This window comes from Dendrobates tinctorius, unplaced genomic scaffold (assembly GCF_039654945.1).
Source record: "Dendrobates tinctorius isolate UK_male_01 unplaced genomic scaffold, ASM3965494v1 ptg000030l, whole genome shotgun sequence".
NCBI classification, from domain to species: Eukaryota; Metazoa; Chordata; class Amphibia; order Anura; family Dendrobatidae; genus Dendrobates; species Dendrobates tinctorius.
The window spans coordinates 9,448,250-9,469,162 of NW_027361698.1; the positions used below are offsets into that span (position 1 = coordinate 9,448,250).

At 46.4% G+C, this 20,913-nt stretch overlaps 1 protein-coding gene across 2 annotated transcripts in view; it reads right to left on the bottom strand.

The window, feature by feature from the left end:
• Window positions 1–20,913, bottom strand: part of PAPSS1 (3'-phosphoadenosine 5'-phosphosulfate synthase 1) — a 169,308-nt gene that overhangs the window by 37,273 nt on the left and 111,122 nt on the right. For both annotated transcript variants that reach the window (XM_073571843.1, XM_073571844.1), the window contains one exon: window positions 9,305–9,440. In XM_073571843.1, the coding sequence (XP_073427944.1) occupies window positions 9,305–9,440 (136 nt within the window). The remainder of the gene's footprint in view (window positions 1–9,304; window positions 9,441–20,913) is intronic.

Sequence of the window (20,913 nt, forward strand, 5' to 3'; positions counted from 1 at the left end):
GCAAAAAATGTGGCAAAACACAAAACCCAATTTAAATAAATACGGCATGTTTTACAGTGGTCATGCACCACTGCAATAAATGCATGTACATCTCTGCCATGATTTTTGCCATTTGTATGGCAATCTTGATGAATCTGACTGGTAATCACACTTTGATAAAAGTTCTGCCCACTTAAAATAAAACATTTACTATTAGTTGTTCAAAAATTTTTCAACAATTCAAACTATTAACTCGAGAATTCTGGTGAAAATGGTTTGATAAATCAGCCACAAAGTGTGAACCTGATTTTAAACTACTGATTTCAGGTCATCAGCTGTCACATCTTACTCATAATTAAATTTAAGGCCTCAATAGACATCAGATAAAAATTAAATAAGATTATATAAAAAGTGCTGCGGAATATGTCGGCGCTATAAAAATAAAATTTATTATTATTATTATTATTATAAAAATCAGCAAAATGTGCCAATTTTGTCGAGATTGGCTGGCCATCTAATATGTATGGAGACTCCAACCTGATCCAAAACAAATTGTCAGATGGAAGAGGATTCTGGTAGACCACTTGCTCATAAATGACACCGTTTATTGAGGAGCTGTCAGCCAAATGATGGTTTGAAAGCTATCTATTGTGTATGGCCATCTTTAATATAGGTCATGATTATCAGATCGGTGAGGGAAGGTCTGAATTCCACCAATCAGCTTTTAATATTGTCAAGTACTGATTTCTATTGGAGTGAATAGCAGCAGATCTGCAGTGCTCTGGGGGCAGCCACTAAACAGTTAGGCTATGTGCACACGCTGCGGATTCGCCAACGGATTTTTCTGTGCAGATCCGCAGGTAAAACCGCAGGTAAAATTACCTGCGGATTGACCAGTGGTTTTCCCCTGTGGTTTGCCACCTGGACAATGGAATAGGTGGCAAACCGCAGCGGAATCCGCAGAAAGAATTGACATGTCAATTCTTTCTGCGGATTCAAAACCGCAGCTTTTCCACAGTGAAAAAACTGCAGCATGTGCACAGCGGATTGTAAATCCCATAGACTTACATGGTACTGTACACTGTCTGCACAACTGCTGCGGATCCGCGTATGCGAAAACATTTGTCGGATGCAGTTAATTTGCCTATTGCAGGAGCCTCTGCGGTTTCCAAACACTTTGCTAATGTGCATAAAGGAGATTTAAAAAGCTTTTCCTTTAGGGGAATAGAGGTGGTTACAAAACCACGTAGGGGTGGTGATTATAAAAGTAAAATCCTCTCTAGAGAAAGTAGGTGGATCTTTTTATTAGAGACTAGAGTTCCTGACGGATTGAACAGTAGAATGGATCTTATTACACAATATTAAGTAAGAAAATAAGAGAAGAATTTTTTTTTTTTTTTTTGAAAAGATAGAGTGCATATATTAGTTTTTAAAAGATTATATCTCTATCTTAAACCTACTCCAATATATTATACTTTTTGAGAGTTATATTTGTGATTGTCTCTGATATTTAGATCGCGCCTACTACATATATTTCATATATGTTTATATATTTTTTTTGTGGCAGTTATTCCATATCACTGTTGATTTATTACCAAATGTTTATATCATTGGTCTATGTATAAAACATGTTCAATATATGTATTTTTCTAGCAATATTTTTGAACTGAGTTTTAACCATCTACTCAGGTGTTTTTAACTGGTTTGTTTCACTGCTTTTAATTAAGGGTCATTTGAATATGTTCCACAAAGGAGGATATATTGTCAGTGTTGGAGCTCAGTTCAAATAGGACCGTGAAGAAGGCACATAGTGCTGAAACATGTAGTCCCTTGCTGGAATGTTACCAATTGATTGGAGTTCCTCATATATTTTTTATATGATTTAATGGATAAATAAAGAAGAAGATTTTGTAATTCTGGTGAACTTTCATCTTTTTGCTGGATCCCAATTCTCTTATATTTTTATTTGTTGGGGCATACTCCCTGCATGGATCCGTGCAGAATATAAGGTGAACACCGACTATTGCATTAAGAGGAACTCCTTTATGGTGAGCTGGCTATATGTTTTTTACATTGTTTGAATATATATATATATATATATATATATATATATATATATATATATATATATATATATATATATATATATTCCATTCTTTGCAGTTAAGGTTAGGGTTTTGGTTGTGCTTGGGGATAGGGTTTTGCTTGAGGTTAGGGGTGGGATTAGTGGTGTGTTGAGGTTAGTGCTGTGTTAGGGTTAGAATTTGGGGGTTTCCAGTGTTTAGGAACATCAGGGGGTTCTCACACGCAACATGGTGCCCACCATCGATTCCAGCCAATTTTGCGTTCAAAAAGTCCCTCACTTCTGAGTTCTGCCATGCTCCCAAATAGTGGCTTTCTCCCACATACGGGTTATCGGCGAACTCAGAAAAAATTGCATGACAAATTTTGTGGTCCATTTCCTCCTGATACGCTTGTGGAAATAAAAAAGCTTGGGTCATTTTTTCCTTCCGCATTGCTTTAGTTCTCGTGAAGCACCTGAAGGGTTAATAAATTTCTTGAATGTGGTTTTGAGCACCTTGAGGGGTGCAGTTTTTAGAATGGTGTTACTTTTGGTATTTTCTGTCATATTGACTCCTGAAAGTCACTTCAAATGTGATGTGGTCCCTAAAAAAATGGTTTTGTAAATCTTGTTGGAAAAATGAGAAATCGCTGGGCAACTTTTAACCTTTCCAAATTCCTAACAAAAAAAAATATGTTTCCAAAATTGTGCTTATGTAAAGCTGACAATGTGCATGTGTCTGTAGAAACGGTTAGAAACCGACTCAATGGGGATGGTATGCATTGCTGAATTTCCACCACTTTCTCATGCTCCTGAAAGCCCTATGTGAACTGCATTGTATTTTATATGGTATGCATTGCTGAATTTCCACCACTTTCTCATGCTCCTGAATGCCCTACGTGAACTGCATTGTATTTTATATGGTATGCATTGCTGAGTTTCCACCACTTTCTCATGCTCCTGAATGCCCTATGTTTACTGCATTGTATTTTATATGGTATGCATTGCTGAATTTTCACCACTTTCTCATGCTCCTGAATGCCCTATGTGAACTGCATTGTATTTTATATGGTATACATAGCTTACCCATCTTCTTGTATCCATAATTGTACTCCATCTTGTTATCTTTTCCACATATCTAAGTGGTCTGTATAACCCCTTCCCCCTTTTATGAACTCTGCTTAACTCTGTGCATTTGGCCTGGGCAGTCACACCCCACTTTCACTCATACCTGATTGTCTTTAGCTGCACATATATTCACCACCATGGGTCTGCTCCAGATGTAGTCGGCTCCATCAATTTCAAAGTACTAATTTCTAAGTACTTTGAATTAGACTTGAATTGGACTGGAATTGACTGTAAAGTAACAGACTATAACACCACAACAATGTTTTGCCTTCTTTTTACTATCACCCCCATACTACTCTATTTATCCCTAACTCCTCCAATCCCTCCACCCAGTAAGGAACTTGTCATTTCCCCCTCCATCCTTCCCAGCCATCTCACTTCTTCGTCACAACTGTTCCTCCACATACAATCCTTTTTCTCCAGACCCACACGGCCACATCATGTCTTATCCTGCTCCCACCTTCTAATGCTCTGTCTACTACTCCTTATTGCTAGCGACGTATCCCCAAATCCTGGCCCTCCTCAACACCACCATGCCACGATCCTCTACATGTCTTCGCAACCATGATAACCTCATACCCATTCATCCAGCCCCCACTCCCTCACCCCCCTTACCTGTAGCCCTATGGAACGCACGCTCTGTCTGCAACAAGCTATCATTTATCCATGACCTCTTCATCACCAACAAACTCTCCTTCCTCGCCGTCACTGAAACCTGGCTCACTCCCTCTGACACAGCCTCTCCACTAGCTGCACTTTCCTATGGCGGATTCCATCTCTCTCACACCCCTCGCCCCAGCAACAAACGTGGTGGAGGAGTTGGCTTGCTCCTGTCTGATACCTACTCCTTTACCCCAATTCCTTTGCCACCCTCCACTACTCTTCCCTCATTCGAGGTGCACTCCATCCGCATCTATTCCCCCTCCAAGCTCCAACTGGCTGTCATCTACCGCCCCCCAGAACTAGCCATCTCCACCTTTCTCGACCACTTCACCAACTGGCTACTCCATTTCCTTTCTGCTGACATCCCCACCATCATCATGTGCGACTTCAACACCCCACTGACACTTCCACCCCGGCTGCCTCTAAACTTCTATCACTCACAGCTTCCCTCAGACTCACTCGATGGTCCTCTGCGGCCACTCACAAAGATGGTCACATGCTGGACCTTATCTTCACCCGACTCTGTTCCCTCACTAATCTCAATAACTCACCCCTCCCCCTGTCTGACCACAACCTACTGACATTCTCTTCTCTCTCCTACTGCGCAACCCCCGCTCCATAAACTCGCTCACCCTTGCATTTACAATCACTCTCTGAATCCCTTCTCCCTCTTACAGACATAGCTTCCCTTCATGACACAGATGCTGCTGCCACTTTTTATAACACCACAATAACAGCAACACTTGATTCGGCTGCCCCCCTCACGCAGAGCAAAACTCGTACAATCAACAGGCAGCCCTGGCTCACCAGCCTGACCAAAGAACTGAGACAGGTTTCCAGGGCCGCTGAGCGGAGATGGAAGAGAACCCATTCTACTGAGCACTTCAACGCATGCAAGCAGTCCCTTGCCAGCTTTAAGTCCACGCTCTCTGCCGCAAAACAAACTTACTTTGCATCTCTCATATCCTCCCTGTCTCACAACTCTAAACAGCTCTTTAACACTTTCAATTCTCTACTCCGTCCCACAGCACCTCCTCCCCCTCCTCTCATTTCTGCCGAAGACTTTGCCTCCTTCTTTAAGCAGAAGATCGACACGATCAGACAAAACTTTGGCCCGCAGCCCTCAATGCCCCTCTTAGCTGCTCAGCCCTGTTCTGCAAAAGCCAGCTTCTCCACCATGACAGATCAGCTCTCTACCCTTCTGTCAAGATCACGCCTCACCACTTGTGCCCTCGACCCACTCCCGTCTCACCTCATCCCTAACTTGGCCACAGTCCTCATCCCATCTCTAACACACCTTTTCAACCTTTCACTTACAAATGGTGTCTTTCCCTCATCCTTCAAACATGCCTCAATCACACCCATCCTCAAAAAGCCCTCCCTTGACCAATCCTCTGTGTCTAACTATCGCCCAATATCTCTTCTCCCTTACGCCTCAAAACTACTGGAACAGCATGTATATCTTGAACTGTCCTCCCACCTCTCCTCCTGTTCCCTCTTTGACCGGTTACAATCTGGCTTCCGACCGCATCACTCAACTCAAACTGCCCTAACTAAAGTCACTAATGACTTACTAACCGCCAAGAGCAAGCGACACTACTCTGTCCTCCTTCTCCTGGACCTGTCCTCTGCCTTCGACACCGTAGACCATTCCCTCCTGCTACAGACTCATCTCTTGGCATCACAGACCTGGCCCTATCCTGGATCTCATCATACCTAACAGACCGAACATTTAGTGTCTCCCTGTCACACACCACCTCCTCACCTCGCCCCCTGTCTGTCGGTGTTCCCCAAGGCTCTGTCCTAGGACCCCTACTATTCTCCATCTATACCTTCGGCTGGGGACAGCTCATAGAATCCCACGGTTTTCAGTATCACCTCTATGCCGATGACACGCAGATCTACCTATCTGGACCCGACCTCGTCTCCTTACTGACTGAAATCCCGCAATGTCTGTCTGCTATCTCAGCCTTCTTCTCTGCTCGCTTTCTCAAACTGAACATGGACAAAACAGAATTCATCATCTTTCCCCCATCTCACTCTACCCCTCCACCAGACCTATCCATCAATGTCAACGGCTGCTCTCTTTCCCCAGTCCCGTACGCTCGGTGCCTTGGGGTGATCCTCGACTCTGCGCTCTCTTTCAAACCACATATCCAAGCCCTCGCCTCCTCCTGCCACCTCAAACTCAAAAATGTTTCCCGGATCCGCTCATTTCTCAACCATGAAACCACAAAAACACTAGTGCATGCTCTTATCATCTCCCGCCTCGACTACTGCAACCTCCTACTCTCTGGCCTCCCCTCCAGCACTCTGGCTCCGCTCCAGTCCATCCTACACTCTGCTGCCCGACTAATCCACCTGTCTCCCCCCTATGGAAGGCCCCTCACTGGCTTCCTATCACCCAGAGGCTCCAATTCAAAACCCTAACCATGACATACAAAGTCATCCACAACCTGTCTCCTCTATACATCTGTGACATGGTCTCTAGGTACCTACCCGCACGCAACCTTCGATCATCTCAAGATCTCTTTCTCTACTCCCCCCTTATCTCTTCTTCCCACAACCGCATACAAGACTTCTCCCGTGCTTCCCCCATACTCTGGAACTCCCTGCCGCAACACATCAGACTCTCACCATCAACGGAAACCTTCAAGAACCTGAAGACCCACCTGTTCCGACAAGCCTACAGCTTGCAATGATCCTCGGTCTACTGAACCACAGCATGACCTGCTCTACCCTCTCCTACTGTATCCTCACCCATCCCTGTAGACTGTGAGCCCTCGCGGGCAGGGTCCCCTCTCCTTATGTACTTGTGTGTCCCTTGTCTTACACATGTTTACTATACTTGTCTATATTTCCCCTTTTCACATGTAAAGCGCCATGGAATAAATGGCGCTATATAAATGCAGAATAATAATAATAATAATAATAATAATAAATAATGGTATGAGGGCCCGACGTCCACAGATGAGGGTTGTGCTCACAGCCCAACACCGCACCACAGAACACCAGGATTGGCAAATTCGCCACTGGCGCCCTGTGCTCTTCACAGATGAAAGCAGGTTCACACTGAGCACATGTGACAGATATGACGGAGTCTGGAGACGTCGTGGAGAGCGATCTGCTGCCTGCAACAACCTTCAGCATGACCGGTTTGGCAGTGGGTCAGTAATGGTGTGGGGTGGAATTTCTTTGGAGCGCCACACAGCCCTCCATGTGCTCGCCAGATGTAGCCTGACTGCCATTAGGTACCGAGATGAGATCCTCAGACCCCTTGTGAGACCATATACTGGTGCGGTTGGCCCTGGGTTCCTCCTAATGCAGGACAATGCCAGACCTCATGTGGCTGGAGTGTGTCAGCAGTTCCTGCAAAATTGCAAAATTAAAGCATTGAAGCTATGGACTGGCCCGCCCGTTCCCAAGACCTGAATCCGATTGAGCACATCTGGGACATCATGTCTCGCTCCAACCACCAATGTCACGTTGCACCACAGACTGTCCAGGAGTTGGCAGATGCTTTAGTCCATGTCTGGGAGGAGATCCCTCAGGAGACCATCCGCCACCTCATCAGGAGCATGCCCAGGTGTTGTATAGTAGGGAGGTCATACAAGCACGTGGAGGCCACACACAATACTGAGCCTCATTTTGACTTGTTTTAAGGACATTACATTACACTTTAATTTTGCGTGTGACTCAAATTCCAGGCCTCCATTGATTAATAAATTTGATTTCCATTGATGATTTTTGTGTGATTTTGTTGTCAGCACATTCAACTTTGTGCAGAATAAAGTATTCAATGAGAATATTTCATTCATTCAGATCTAGGATGTCTTATTTGAGTGTTCCCTTTTTTGAGCAGTGTATTTTGTGTGGTATAATTCTCTGATTTCAGGGCACAAAATTAAATTAAGTTTAATTAAATTTAGTTTGAAAATTGCAAAATAACATTTCTTCGATAAGACTTGAGTTTATCGCTAACATGTGGGATCCATGGAAGCGTTTCAGATCTATAATCTCAAAGTGACAGTGGTCAGAAATGTAAAATTTGGCTTGGTCATTAAAGTCAAAATTAAGGGGTTAAGCACGAGAAAACAGTTTGGTAGACAGGGCTGTGGTGTTGGTAAGCCAAACCTTTGACTCGGACTCCTCATTTTCCCTGACTTCAGACCAACTCCACAGCACTGCCTCACTACTGAGCATGTACATAAAGTGCAGCACAGATTTATTTAAATTTAAAGATGAGATCTTTAGACCAGGAACAGAACAGACATTTGTAGGACATTTCATATCTTTCCCAAATTCTTATGAAAACATTTACTGCATTGTACTACTGTACCAAATTTATTATATATTTTAGGGTCGGAGTTAGACCATTTTATATTGATTCTGACTTGCATCAAAATGGACACCAAATCAGACTCCACAGCCCTGTTAGTAAATGAGGTCCAGTAATGCTTTATAGAACGTGAAGAAAAACCAAAAGGTTCCCTTTTTCAGCTTTTGATTGGTGTCAACTGTTAAAAGGTCCTACACTATAGTTCTTTAAAGGGAATCTGTCACCCTTTTTTTCGAATATGAGCTGCCGGCACCGACATCAGGGGCTTATCTACAGCATTCTGTAATGCTGCAGATAAGCCTCCGATGTAACCTGAAAGATAAGAAAAAAGAGATTATACTCACCCCGGCGTCTGTTCCGGTCTGATGGGTGTCGCAGTCCGGCGCCTCCCATCTTCATTTCATGCCATCCTCTTCTTTCCTTCCTGTCGTGGCTCCGGCGCAGGCGCACTGCTCTGCCCTGTTCAGGACAGAGCAGAATACTGCAGTGTGCAGGACCTCTCCCAGCGCCTGCGTGCTGCAGACTATGATTCTATGACTCTGCTCTGCCCTCAACAGAGCAGAGCAGTGCGCCTGCGTCGGAGCCACAACAGGCAGCAAAGAAGAGGACGGCATCGTATGAAGATGGGAGGCCCCGGACGGCGACACCCATTGGACTGGAACAGACGCCGGGGTGAGTATAATCTCTTTTTTCTTGTCTTTCAGGTTACATCGGGGGCTTATCTACAGCATTGCAGAATGCTGTAGATAAGCCCCTGATGTCGGTGTCGGCAGCTCATATTCAAAAAAAGTGGTGACAGATTCTCTTTAAATCTGGAACTTCGCATCTCCACAGAACCTTCATCATTCTATTCTAGGTCTATGTCATATCATGTTTTTTGTAACAGGAGTTTCAAGTGAGCCAAGACCATGCAAACTTTTGTGTGTGTTAAACTGGCCAAGTATGCATAAAATGATGATTAACAAGAGGTAAAACATAAATGTCCCTCAGCCAGAAAGGCATCATTAGAAGCTATTATCTATTTTATCGCTACAGTCAGAATAATAGGGATAACAATTCTATAATTCTAAACATGTTTCTATCCATTCCTTAGCATAGTATAAAATACAAAAGGTATAAAACAACAAACTTACCCGCATTGAGATCCTTAAACTTTTGCTTCAGTTCAGCTGGTGTAAGTCTGTACTGATCTAATCCATCACCCCAATAAATGCGGTCGAGGACTTGTAGGTCTCCTCCCACCAACCATTCTCCACTCTCCATCACCATCTGCAGAAAACCAACAAAGATCATTCATATGAGAAAAACTCAGACAGCTTATCAGAAAGTGAGTGGAAACCAATATATCAATTTGCTAAAATAGTCACATAATTTGCTGATGAACATTTGAGATAGAGATAAGTCCAACCTTATCTTTTCTTGAATTTGGTTAAAGTGTAAGGCCGGGGTCACACTGGCGAGGAATACGGCCGAGTGAGAGGCGCTAAAAGCACGCATGAGACACGGACCAATGATTCTCTATGGGGTCACTCGCACCAGGCGTATATTACTCATCCGTATTCTAGGCTCCGTGCCAATCGCAGCATGCTGCTATTGTCAGCGTACTACGTCCGTAGTACGCCAATGCAAGTCTATGGGTGCGCAAAAAGTACGGATTACACACGGACCACACATGTGACTTGCGAGAAATACGCACCCGGTGTCTTTTAGCAAAGCCGGCAATTCAGTGAGCTATACAGTAAACTCACACTGACAGTTTTAATAAAGAAACGAAAGAATAGATATAGACACATAGAATACATATATATATATATATATATATATATATGCATTCTATGTGTCTATATCTATTCTTTGGTTTCTGTTATAAACCCTGTCATATGGCTCCATTATATGTCCATTTTGCAAGCCGGCGAGAAAATCTCAGCATACGGATGCCATACGGATTACATACGGATGCTGACATGCGCAAAATACGCGACCACACCTTGCTTACGGATGACATACGGAGCACTCTTTAGGGGTAATTCATCCATATTACGCATGTAAAATACGGACCGTATTTTGCGTCGGTTAGTGTGACCCCGGCCTAACAGTAATTTCAGGAGAACTTGCAGCAGAATGTCTGTCTCCTGTGTCTTAATCTAGCTCCTTCTTACATAGAATCTTATGAGGACCAACTATCATCTCCAATCTCTGTAATATTAAAGTCTGTATTCACTTAATGCAGATTTTACCGATAAATGGAGAATGAAGGATCAACCCACCAGGAGAAAGAAGCCAATTTCTATGAAGAGATATATTACAAAGTTGCTTTTTTTTCTTGTGTACTATTAATTTATGAAATATATATTAAAACATTGGTTACTTTTTAAAACTACTTCTGGACTGTCCATAGACTAGAAACAACCACTTAGTCCACATACAACTCTGCACAGACGTTCAAAAATGTTAATGCAGTTTAAGCAGTTTGTGTAAGATTGTGCCGCAGTGGTGTTGTGGAGCCAGATGTCAGACACAGACAGACTTTCCAGAGAAATGATAACTATGGTTTAATACCATGTTTACTTTTGTGGCTTCTGTATACATAGCACTAAACCAGCACTTGTGTATATAGATTAGTAAGCAGTAGCACTGACAGTGCTTCCTCCTCCAGACCCAGACCACTTGGTGTAGGAAAGGAGCAGGAGCTGCTTGGTCCTAGGAGACCAAGTCAGTTCTGCTATGCAGGCAGGAGACTGAAATTCTATGCTCCTGTAACTGAGGCTTATGTACTAGGGGAAAATCTGCAATAAAAAATTATAAAATGCATGCATTAAAATTTCCTACTAGGCGACGTTTGCTTATCATTTCTCACTTTGACTGATAGCCGGCTGTTAAACACATCTATGCAGAGTTAGCTGTAAATCAAAATGTCAAGGATGTCATGCTTAGAGCTGCTGCTCATAATATAGTGAGCGATGACTGTAGCTGTTCCCTGCACTGCAACTATTACTAAAATCCAGATGCTCCCTGGAGAAAGTAAGTTCACTTTCTCCCAATGCCCGCACTTTCAGTAACACAGGCAGCATTGAAATGCTATTTACCTGCAGCTTAACCCAATATCTGCAGGTTAATAAAGTTCCCTTTTAATAGCAACCGGTATTTTAATTTTTATCAATAGTACACATGAAATAAGAAACTTTGTAATGTATCTTAGAGAAATCTGTTTCTTTCTTTGCCAGAATTGATCAGTCATTATCAAAATTATCAATTCAGAGGTAAAATCTGTATTCAGTGAAGACCTTCCCATTACTGCCTCCATCTCCTCCCTCCTCCATAGAATTGTATCCATAGCAACTACCATCTCCTATCTCAGTAATAGCAAAGTCTGATAAGGTATTTTTCTGATAAGAAATAATCCAAAGTTGCTTATTTTCATGTGTACTATTGATTTATCAAAAAAAAAAAAAAATTAAATTATAGTTACACTTTAACCCCTTCCCGACATGCAGCGTATTTATACGGCCCCGTGGGAGCTGCATTCCTGCAAACTGCTGCACACATACAGCGCGGGAATCGCGCAGGCTCACGCTAAGCGCCACCGCAATTGGGTGCGGTTGCCAGCTCTATGTAAGAGCTAGCACCCACAATTGCTAGCACCAAGCGGATGTTTAACCCCTCTGATGCCGTCAATAGTGACAGCGACACCGAGAAGCATCGTAGAGGGATGGAGCACCCTGTCTGCTCCCATCGGCACAACATGATGAAATAGAGTTGTGCTGATGGTCTCCATGGTGACTCTGGGCTGCAAGATGGTGGCCGAGAGGTCCTTCAGGGAAGGTGGCCTTTGAGCACCTGCTAAGAGCAGGAACTGTCACGCCTCCTTCCCTGCCTTGTCAGTCGCAGCTCTGATGCCTTGCAGTGCAGAAGCATTGCAGCGTATCAGATCAGCGACCTGTTAGTATACAGTGATGGAAAAAAAAGTTTTAAAGAGTTAATAAAAATTGTAAAAATTTTAAAAATCACAACAAAACAAAAAAATGAAAAATATTAATTTAATAAATACATTAATTTATTAACCCTTTCAGTGAACACACAAGGCAAAAAACTATGCTTTATCATTATACCGCCAACCAAAAGTGCAATAAAACACAATCAAGATAAAAATAGTACCGCTAAAAACAAGCCGCCATGCAGCTCCGTCAGCAGAAAAATAAACGTATAGCTCTAGAAATAAAGCAATGCAAAAATAATTATTTTTTCGAGAAAATAGTTTCAATTGTGTAAAAGCGCCAAACATAAGAAAATCATATAAATGTGGCATCACTGTAATCGTCCTGACCCGAAGAATAAAGCTGCCTTATCAATTTTACCAAACACAGAACAGTATAAAAAAACTCCAAAAAACAATTCCTGAATTGCTGTTTTTGCTCATTCTGCGTCCCAAAAATCGGAATAGAAAGCAATAAAAAAAGGCATGTGCCTGAAAATGGTACCAATAATAAAAAAAAAAAAGTCAACTCGTCCCGCAAAAAAAAAGTGGTCACATGACTGGGGGGATGCAAAAACTAGTTTTTGAAATAAAAAGCATATTTCAGTGTGACAATGGCCAAAAATAAAAACTCAATATAAATCTGTTATCGCACCGGCCTCAAGAGTAAAGTAGCCAAATCACTTATACCGAATGAGGAACGGTGTAAAAAAAAAAAAATAAAACCAATTCTTCACTTGCTGTTAATTTGTTCACTCTGTCTCCCAAAGATCGGAGTAAGGCTCAGTTCACATTTATCCTGCGCTGGGCGTTAACACTGAGGTTTCTATGTAAATCTCTGAAACATGGATTTTTGTGAGTACTCACTGTAAAATCCTTTTCTCCGTGACACTCATTGGGGGACACAGGTACTCTGGGTGTATGCTACTGCCGTCTGGAGGCTGACACTAAGTATACAAAAAAAGAGTTAGCTCCTCCTCCGCCGCATACACCCTCGCCCCGATTGCGGGCGGAAACCAGTTTAGTGCAACAGTAGGAGAACACAAAACCAATTTAGCCTTAAAGCAGAATACCATATGTCTGAAAACAGACCACCCTAATTTTAAAAGGAACCATATTAATTAAATAAAGAGCCAACTGGCTACTAGGGTGGGTGCTGTGTCCCCCAATGAGCATCTCGGAGAAAAGGATTTTACGGTGAGTACTCACAAAAATCCATGTTTCTCCTTCGTCTTATTGGGGGACACAGGTACTGTGGGACGTCGTAAAGCAGTCCCTGGGTGGGAGATTGACTCACCGATCCAAGCCACATGCACCTCCTGCCTAAAGGTGCGCCACTGCTGCTTGGAGAATTCTTCTACCCAGGCTCGCATCTGACAAAGCCTGAATATGCACATTGTAATGCTTAGAAAAAGTGTGCAGGCTGGACCAGGTTGCTGCCTTGCATACCTGCTCTGCCGAAGCCTGGTGCCGAGGTGCCCAAGAGGCGCACACTGCCCGAGTAGAGTGCGCCCCTATCCCTGCTGGAATCGGTGCACCTCTAATATGGTAAGCCTCTTGAATAGTTAGACGGATCCATTTGGCTATGGTCGACTTTCAAGCTGCGAGTCCCTTCCTGCGCCCTTTAGGGACCACAAACAGTGAGTCTGTCTGGCGAAAAGGTGCTGTCCGCGACACGTACCTTCTGAGCGCTCCCCCCAGGTCCAATGTGTGGAGCGCCTTTTCAACCTGATGTACTGGCGCTGGACAAAATGAAGGCAGAACAATGTCCTCATTAATGTGAAATGAGGACACGACCTTCGGCAGAAATGGGGGAGCGGGTCTAAGAACTACCTTATCCTTGTAAAAGGTAAGAAACGGTGCCCTACAAGATAGGGCTGCCAACTCCAAGACCCGCCTAATGGAGATTATGGCTACCAAGAATGCGACCTTCCTGGAAAGATACGACAATGAAATTTCTTGTAACGGGTCGAAAGGAGTCTCCTGCAGGACACTCAGGACCAGGTTAATGTCCCAGGAGTCTATGGGTGCTCTATAGGGGGGTACCAAATGAGAGACCCCTTGAATGAACGTCTTGACCTGCATATTAGTAGTGATTCTTCGCTGGAAGAGGACAGACAAGGCCGATATCTGTCTCCTAAGGGAACTCGGGGCCAACCCTGCACCTAGGCCTGACTGAAGAAAAGCCAGGATGTTGGGAACCGAGAAGGACAGTGGAGCAACCCCGTGCTCTCGACACCAACCAAAGAAAACCTTCCAAGAGTGATGGTAAATTCTCACCAAGGTAGGCTTCCGGGCGCTAACCATTGTAGCAACTACTTCACGCCCAAACCCTGTCTGGGTCAGATTCCAAGATTCAATGCCAATGCCGTCAAACAAAGGGCACCTGAGTTCGGGTGGCAGATCGACCCCTGAGATAGTAGGCCTGGTCATTCCGGCAGACGCCAAGGAACGTCTGCGAGGAGCTGCACTAGATCCATGCCCGACGGGGCCAGTCTGGGTCCAGCAGAATTGCCGGAACCCCCTCTGTCTTGATTTTCCTGATGACCCTCGGAAATAGCGGCAGCGGGGGAAACCGGTATGGGAGCCGAAACTGGTTCCATGGTAGGACCAACGCATCCACTGCGATCGCTCGCGGGTCTCGAGACCGAGCGACAAACGCGGCCACTTTGGCGTTTACCCTGGAGGCCATCAGATCCACATCCGGTGTCCCCCACCATTGGCAAATCTGCTGGAAGACCTCGGGGTGCAGGACCATTCCCTGGACACGACTTAGGAAGTCCGCTGCCCAATTTTCCATGCCTGGTATGTGGACTGCTGAGATTATCGAGTTGTTCCCTTCAGCTCAGCGTAGTACATGCTCTATCTCGCGCATGGTTGCCCTGCTGCGCGTGCCTCCCTGATGATTCACGTACGCCACCGCCGTGGCGTTGTCCGATTGAATCCGGACAGGACGTCCTGCTAGAAAGTGCTGGAAATGTTGCAGTGCCAACCACACCGCTCATATCTCCAACAAGTTGATCAGGAGGCGTGCCTCCTGTTGCGACCATTGCCCCTGGGCCGTGTGATGGCGGAAAACTGCTCCCCAACCGAGGAGACTCGCATCGGTTGTGATCACCAACCATTGATTTGGGGGGAAGGGTTTCCCCTGAAGATAGGAGTCGCGCGTCCACCACTGCAGTGACCGCTTGACCTGAGAAGACAACCTGCACTGATGATCGAGCGTGAATGGACTCTTGTCCCAAGATGACAAGAGGGCGTGCTGCTGGGGAAGAAGATGAAATTGGGCAAACGGAATTGCTTCCATTGCCGCCACCATCCTCCCTAGAACTCTCATCCCGAACCGAATGGTGTGAGGGCCTGGTTGTTGAAGCCTCCGAACTCCCTGCCGGAGCGCTCAAGCCTTGTCCGGAGGGAGAACTACCAACCCTCGGGAGGTGTCGAAAATCATCCCTAGGAACAAATTCCTCTGAGCTGGGACAAGGGATGACTTCTTCCCGTTGACCAACCATCCTAGGCGGCATAGGGTATCCAGCGTGATGTTGACATTTTCCTCGCATGCCCGAAAAGACGGACCTTTCACCAAGAGGTCGTCTAAGTACGGCAAGACCACTATGCCCCGAGAGTGTAGAATGGCCATGACGACCGCCATTACCTTCGTGAACACTCTGGGGGCGGAGGCCAACCCGAAAGGCAGAGCTACAAATTGGAAATGCCGACCATCGATTGTGAAACGTAGGAAACTTTGATGCAGAGTAAAAATAGGGACGTGCAAGTAAGCATCCTTGACGTCGATCGAGTTCAAGTATTCTCCCTGCTCCATGGCTGATATAACTGAACGGAGGGATTCCATTCGAAAGTGTCTGACTCTGATGAACCTGTTCAGGAGCTTTAGGTCCAGAACCGGCCTTACTGTCCCGTCCTTCTTGGGGACCGCGAACAGGTTGGAATAAAAACCCTGAGTTCTCTCGCACTCTGGTACCGGAACAATGACCCCGTTGCGCTGAATTACCTCGATGGCCCCTAGCAATGCCTCTGCCCGGGCTTCCGCTTTGGGAAGCCGGGAAATAAAAAATCATCTTGGAGGGTATCTGACATTCTATTTTGTACCCGGACGACACTAATTCTGGCACCCATGCGTCGCGTGCTACCGCGACCCAGACGTGGCAGAACCGGCGTAGATGGCTGCCCACTCTGCCGTCTTCGGGTAACGGATGCCCCGAGTCATTTAGCTGAGGGTCTCTGGGACCTGGCTCCCCTTGACCTTGGCAGGCGGCCTTGCATCCTGCCCAGCGGGTTGGCTCTATACGTGACCTGATGATCCTTGTCTTGGTTGTAGCGAGCTGGGGAGGAAGAACTGGCCACTGCCATCCACCCGGAGCTGCGAAATGCCCGAAAGCGTGCCTGAGGCTGACGCAATGGCAGTTTAATTTTCTGCTGTGGGAGAAAACTGCTTTTTCCCCCTGTAGCATCTGAGATGAGTTTGTCTAATTTTTCCCCAAAATATGCGGCTACCCTTATAAGGCAGGGAAGTCAAGGATTTCTTGGAAATTGAATCAGCCCGCCACAGCCTTAACCACAGGGCTCTCCTAATGGCGACTACATTCGCCGCCGCTAGTGCTGCGCAATTAGCCGCATCTAAGGATGCATTGATTAAATAGTCACCCGCCATGGCGATCTGACCTGCTATCTCAGACACGTCCGTCGGCAGGTATCTATCCTGCAGGACCTTATTTAAAGATTCTGACCACGACATCATGGCCTTGGCTACCCATGTTGCTGCGAATGTGGGAGAGAGTCCTGATCCTGATGCTTCATATAACGAGCGGGTCAAGCTCTCTATGAGGCGATCCTTGGGGTCTTAATGGAAGAAACACTAGGCACCGATAAAGTTTTTGAGGCCAAGCGTGACACTGGGGGATCCACAACTGGAGATTCCGCCCATCTCTTACAGAGCTCTGGTGCAAACGGATATCTCGTTTCTAGCGTTTTCTGGCCCGAAAAACGCTTGTCTGGACATTCCCTGTGACGCTGCACTATGTCCTCGAACTCTGGGTGAGTGCTAAACACCCTATGCAGTCGCTTGGCCTTCTTAAAGGACACCTTATGACCTGAGGTTAGGGAGACGTCCTCCTCAATACCCAAAGTCTGATTGACAGCTTCAATGAGACTATCCACCGTCTTCCGACACCCCGGGGTATCCAGGTCCTGGGATTCCTCCGCGTCATAATCTGAACTCTGTCCGCTACCGGAAAATGGTGATGTGAACGAGACGCCGCACTCATGGATGCCGAAGCACCGGAGGGGCCCGGAGATGCAATGTGGGTTCTCTTCCTATGCGTCTGCCTAGAGAGAGTGCGGCCCCTGCAGGCCGGAGGCTCTTGTGAGGTGGATGAACCCCCCCTAGACAGGCGAGCCGTCGTCTCTGCCCCTATCCGGGGCCTGAAGGGTCTCGATCGCCTTTGTAAGCGAAGCCATAGACCGCGAGAGTGATAACGCCCATTCCGGGGGATCCAGACCTCTGGGCTCCGTCGCAGGGGAGGGCTCCTGGGCGCGTTCGGAGTCACAGGCCTCACATAACTTAAAAGTCTGCGCTTGTGGGAACATAACCCCATAGGAAACGCATGCGGCATAAAGGAACGTGTGCGTTTTTCCTTTCCCGGACATATTGCTGCTTAGGCTCAATCTATGAGAGTTGAGGGGAGAGGAGAAGGAGGATAACCCCCTATCACACGTAGCGTGGCTCCAGGGACAGGGTCGCACTTATCCTGCTCCTGTGTCCCCCCGCGCTCCTGCCTCTGATGCGCTCCTTCATCTCTGGGTAGGCAGCGAGGTGCTCTCCTGGTCGTGGCCTACCCTATACTGAAGCCGGGGCCTCAATTTGTCTGGCGCCCGCCCTAGCCACGGGGGGCGGCGCCGGATATGACCACGCCAGGGGCGGAACTTCCACTCGCGGCCTAGGCCGAAGCCGCGGGCTAAATTACTCACCGCCCGCCCACTGGCGGCCCCGCTATCCTGGCGATTCTGCCGGCACCTCCATGAACCGCTCTCCTCACCCACGCACTGGCGGTCTTCCGCATCCCCGGCCCTGATGAGCCACATGCAGGTAGTAGGGAGGGAGGGATGGAGGAGAGGAGGCGAGAAGGATAGGAGAAGGGGGGAAGGAGGGAGGGGAATGGAGACTACCGAATTGCAGCCTTAGCCCCATAACCGGTCAGTTTTTGGCCGCACCGCTGACCTGGTGCCTCTCCCAAAATGCTGCCCAGGGCCCTCCCCAGCCATCCATACCTGCGACTCCAGCCACTAGGTAGAGAAATGGAGTAATTCATTTGGACGGTGCAGGCACCCTAGCTCCGTCCGCCGCCATGCAGCACCGCCATCTTGCGTTGGTGGAGCAGTGGGGGCCGCACAGACTAGTCTTGTGCCTCTGTGCAAGCCCATGGTTTCAATACCTATGGGTGGACAGGGCTAAGTCTGGCATAATGGAGGGATACTCGCACGTACTCACCCGTTCATGGTTTGGGGAAATCGGATCCTTTCAATAGGATGCGTTGCCCCTGTCTTATCTTCATAAAATAAAAAAGAAAAAAAAAAATAGTCTGGAGAGATCCAGACTGTGTGTGCCTCCATAGGACACTAAGCAAAAAACTGGTTTCTGCCCGCAATCGGGGCGAGGGTGTATGCGGCGGAGGAGGAGCTAACTCTTTTTTTGTATACTTAGTGTCAGCCTCCAGACGGCAGTAGCATACACCCACAGTACCTGTGTCCCCCAATGAGACAAAGGAGAAATACGTGATTCAGAAGAGAATTTCCGATGGAAGATTCCCTATAATGAGACAGATGGAGGCACTGTGGATGCCATAGGACCTGTGATCTGACTGGGTCCGTCTTTTAAGTTGTGCATAAAAGTGTAGTCAAGAGTTTGTGCATTTCTGTAAAGAAGGACAACGCTGAACAGAGGCCAGACGTAGTCCAGAGTAGTTCTGCTACCTTCGTATGGTGAATGGATCCCTCAGGGGTTTCATCTGTCACGTCACTCAGAGATTTAGATGATAACTCCAAAGTAAGTGCTGAGCGTAGAGAGTCGGATAAATGTGATCCTAAATGTTATGTAAAATGATCCCAATAAAAGCTTCACCTCAATCCACAAAAAAAAAAATCAAGTGCCCGATCAGGTCCGCCATCTGTTAATGGAATTACAGGGGACTTCCACGTTACTGGTAGTACAAAGGCTCTGGAAAAGCGCTGTGGCATCTGACCCCCCCAGAAGAAATCCAGTTACTCTCCGCTCTCAAATCCAAATTGTCCCCCCTCCTTTCTGAGCTCTAGTTTGCCTAAACCACATATAGAGTCCACATGTTTGACATCTCTGTAGGGATGAGAGCCCACCTAATTTACGGATGCGTGTTTCCAGAAGCATAAGTTGGACATAACGTACTGGTCACTGCAAAATACTAGGCATTACAATGTATGGGCACTACAATAGCAGAGAAGCAATTTTCACTCTGCAACATCCACTGCTGATTGCTCCTGGAAAACACCCATGGAATCAAAATAGTCACGACAGCTGTAGATAAATTCCTAAAGGGGTATAATTCCCAAAATGGGGTCACTTGATTGGGGATTCTGCTTTTCTAGCACTTAAGAGCTCTGTACATGGAGTCCAGAAACTATTCTAGGAAAATCTGTGCTCCAGGAGGCAAATAGCGCTCTCTGTAGAGTCTCGTCGTATGGCTAAGCAGTAGAGTCTCGCCGTATATTCAGCAGAAATTGTGGGACAAATTTTGGTGCTATTTTTACCAATTTCTCGTTATGAAAATGTAAAATCTGGGGTTAACACAAAATCCTGGTGGTAAAAATGTAATTTTTCTTCACCGCCCCCTGTGGTGTCAATATGATCACTGCACCCCTAGATGACTTGTGAGGAATTTCCACTGTTTTGGCACATCAGGGGCTCTCCAAACACAACATGGCTGTCATGATCCAGGACGGGGTTTCGCTTTGGCCCGTCCTGGTCTGACTGGGGGTTAATTGTTCTGCCTCTCCCTTGCAGAGGGGGCGGCTATTTAATGCTCACTGGACCTAGGTCCGGTGTCAGATATACTCCTGCCCTCGGCTGAGTTAGTTGACCTTGTGCGTACGTGTGCCTTGTGCCTGATATCTTGCTTGCTTGTTTGGTTTTGATCCGGTTCTGACCCTGTTACGAGTTCTGCCTGTCCCTCTTGTACTGCGCTACCTCTCGTGTATGACTCTCTGCTTGTGACCCGACTTCTCTCTGCTCGTCCCCTTGGTACCGCGTCGCCCTCTTGTGTATGACCTTTGGTTTTGTCTGACCTCCCGTTTGTTTATCCCTCCTGTACCTCGCTGTCCGTACTGTGAATGACCTCCGTTTTGCCCGACTCTGAGTTCTCTGTCTTCTCTGAAAGCAGGATGCTAAGCCCCGCCCCATGGCAGTCACATGACTGTAGGTCCCGTGCCGGCTTGTTAAACTTCATCACTAAGGTCCTGTGCACCTATACTTTCTAGCTATCCTGGTCCCCAGGGGTCCCTACAGTGCAGGTGAGTCCCTGCTCAGCGGAGGCTGTACGCTGGCGCTGTCAGGATCCTGATATTATAACTGACCAATACCATTTTTTTTCTCTGCTCCCATTCTCCTGTGTATGTGATGGATCCTACGCACGCTCTTTCTGAGCAGGTTAAACACCTGGCCCAGATGTCTCAGAAACTTCTTGGAGAACGAGTCCTGGCTCAGTCTCAGCAGCTGATCGC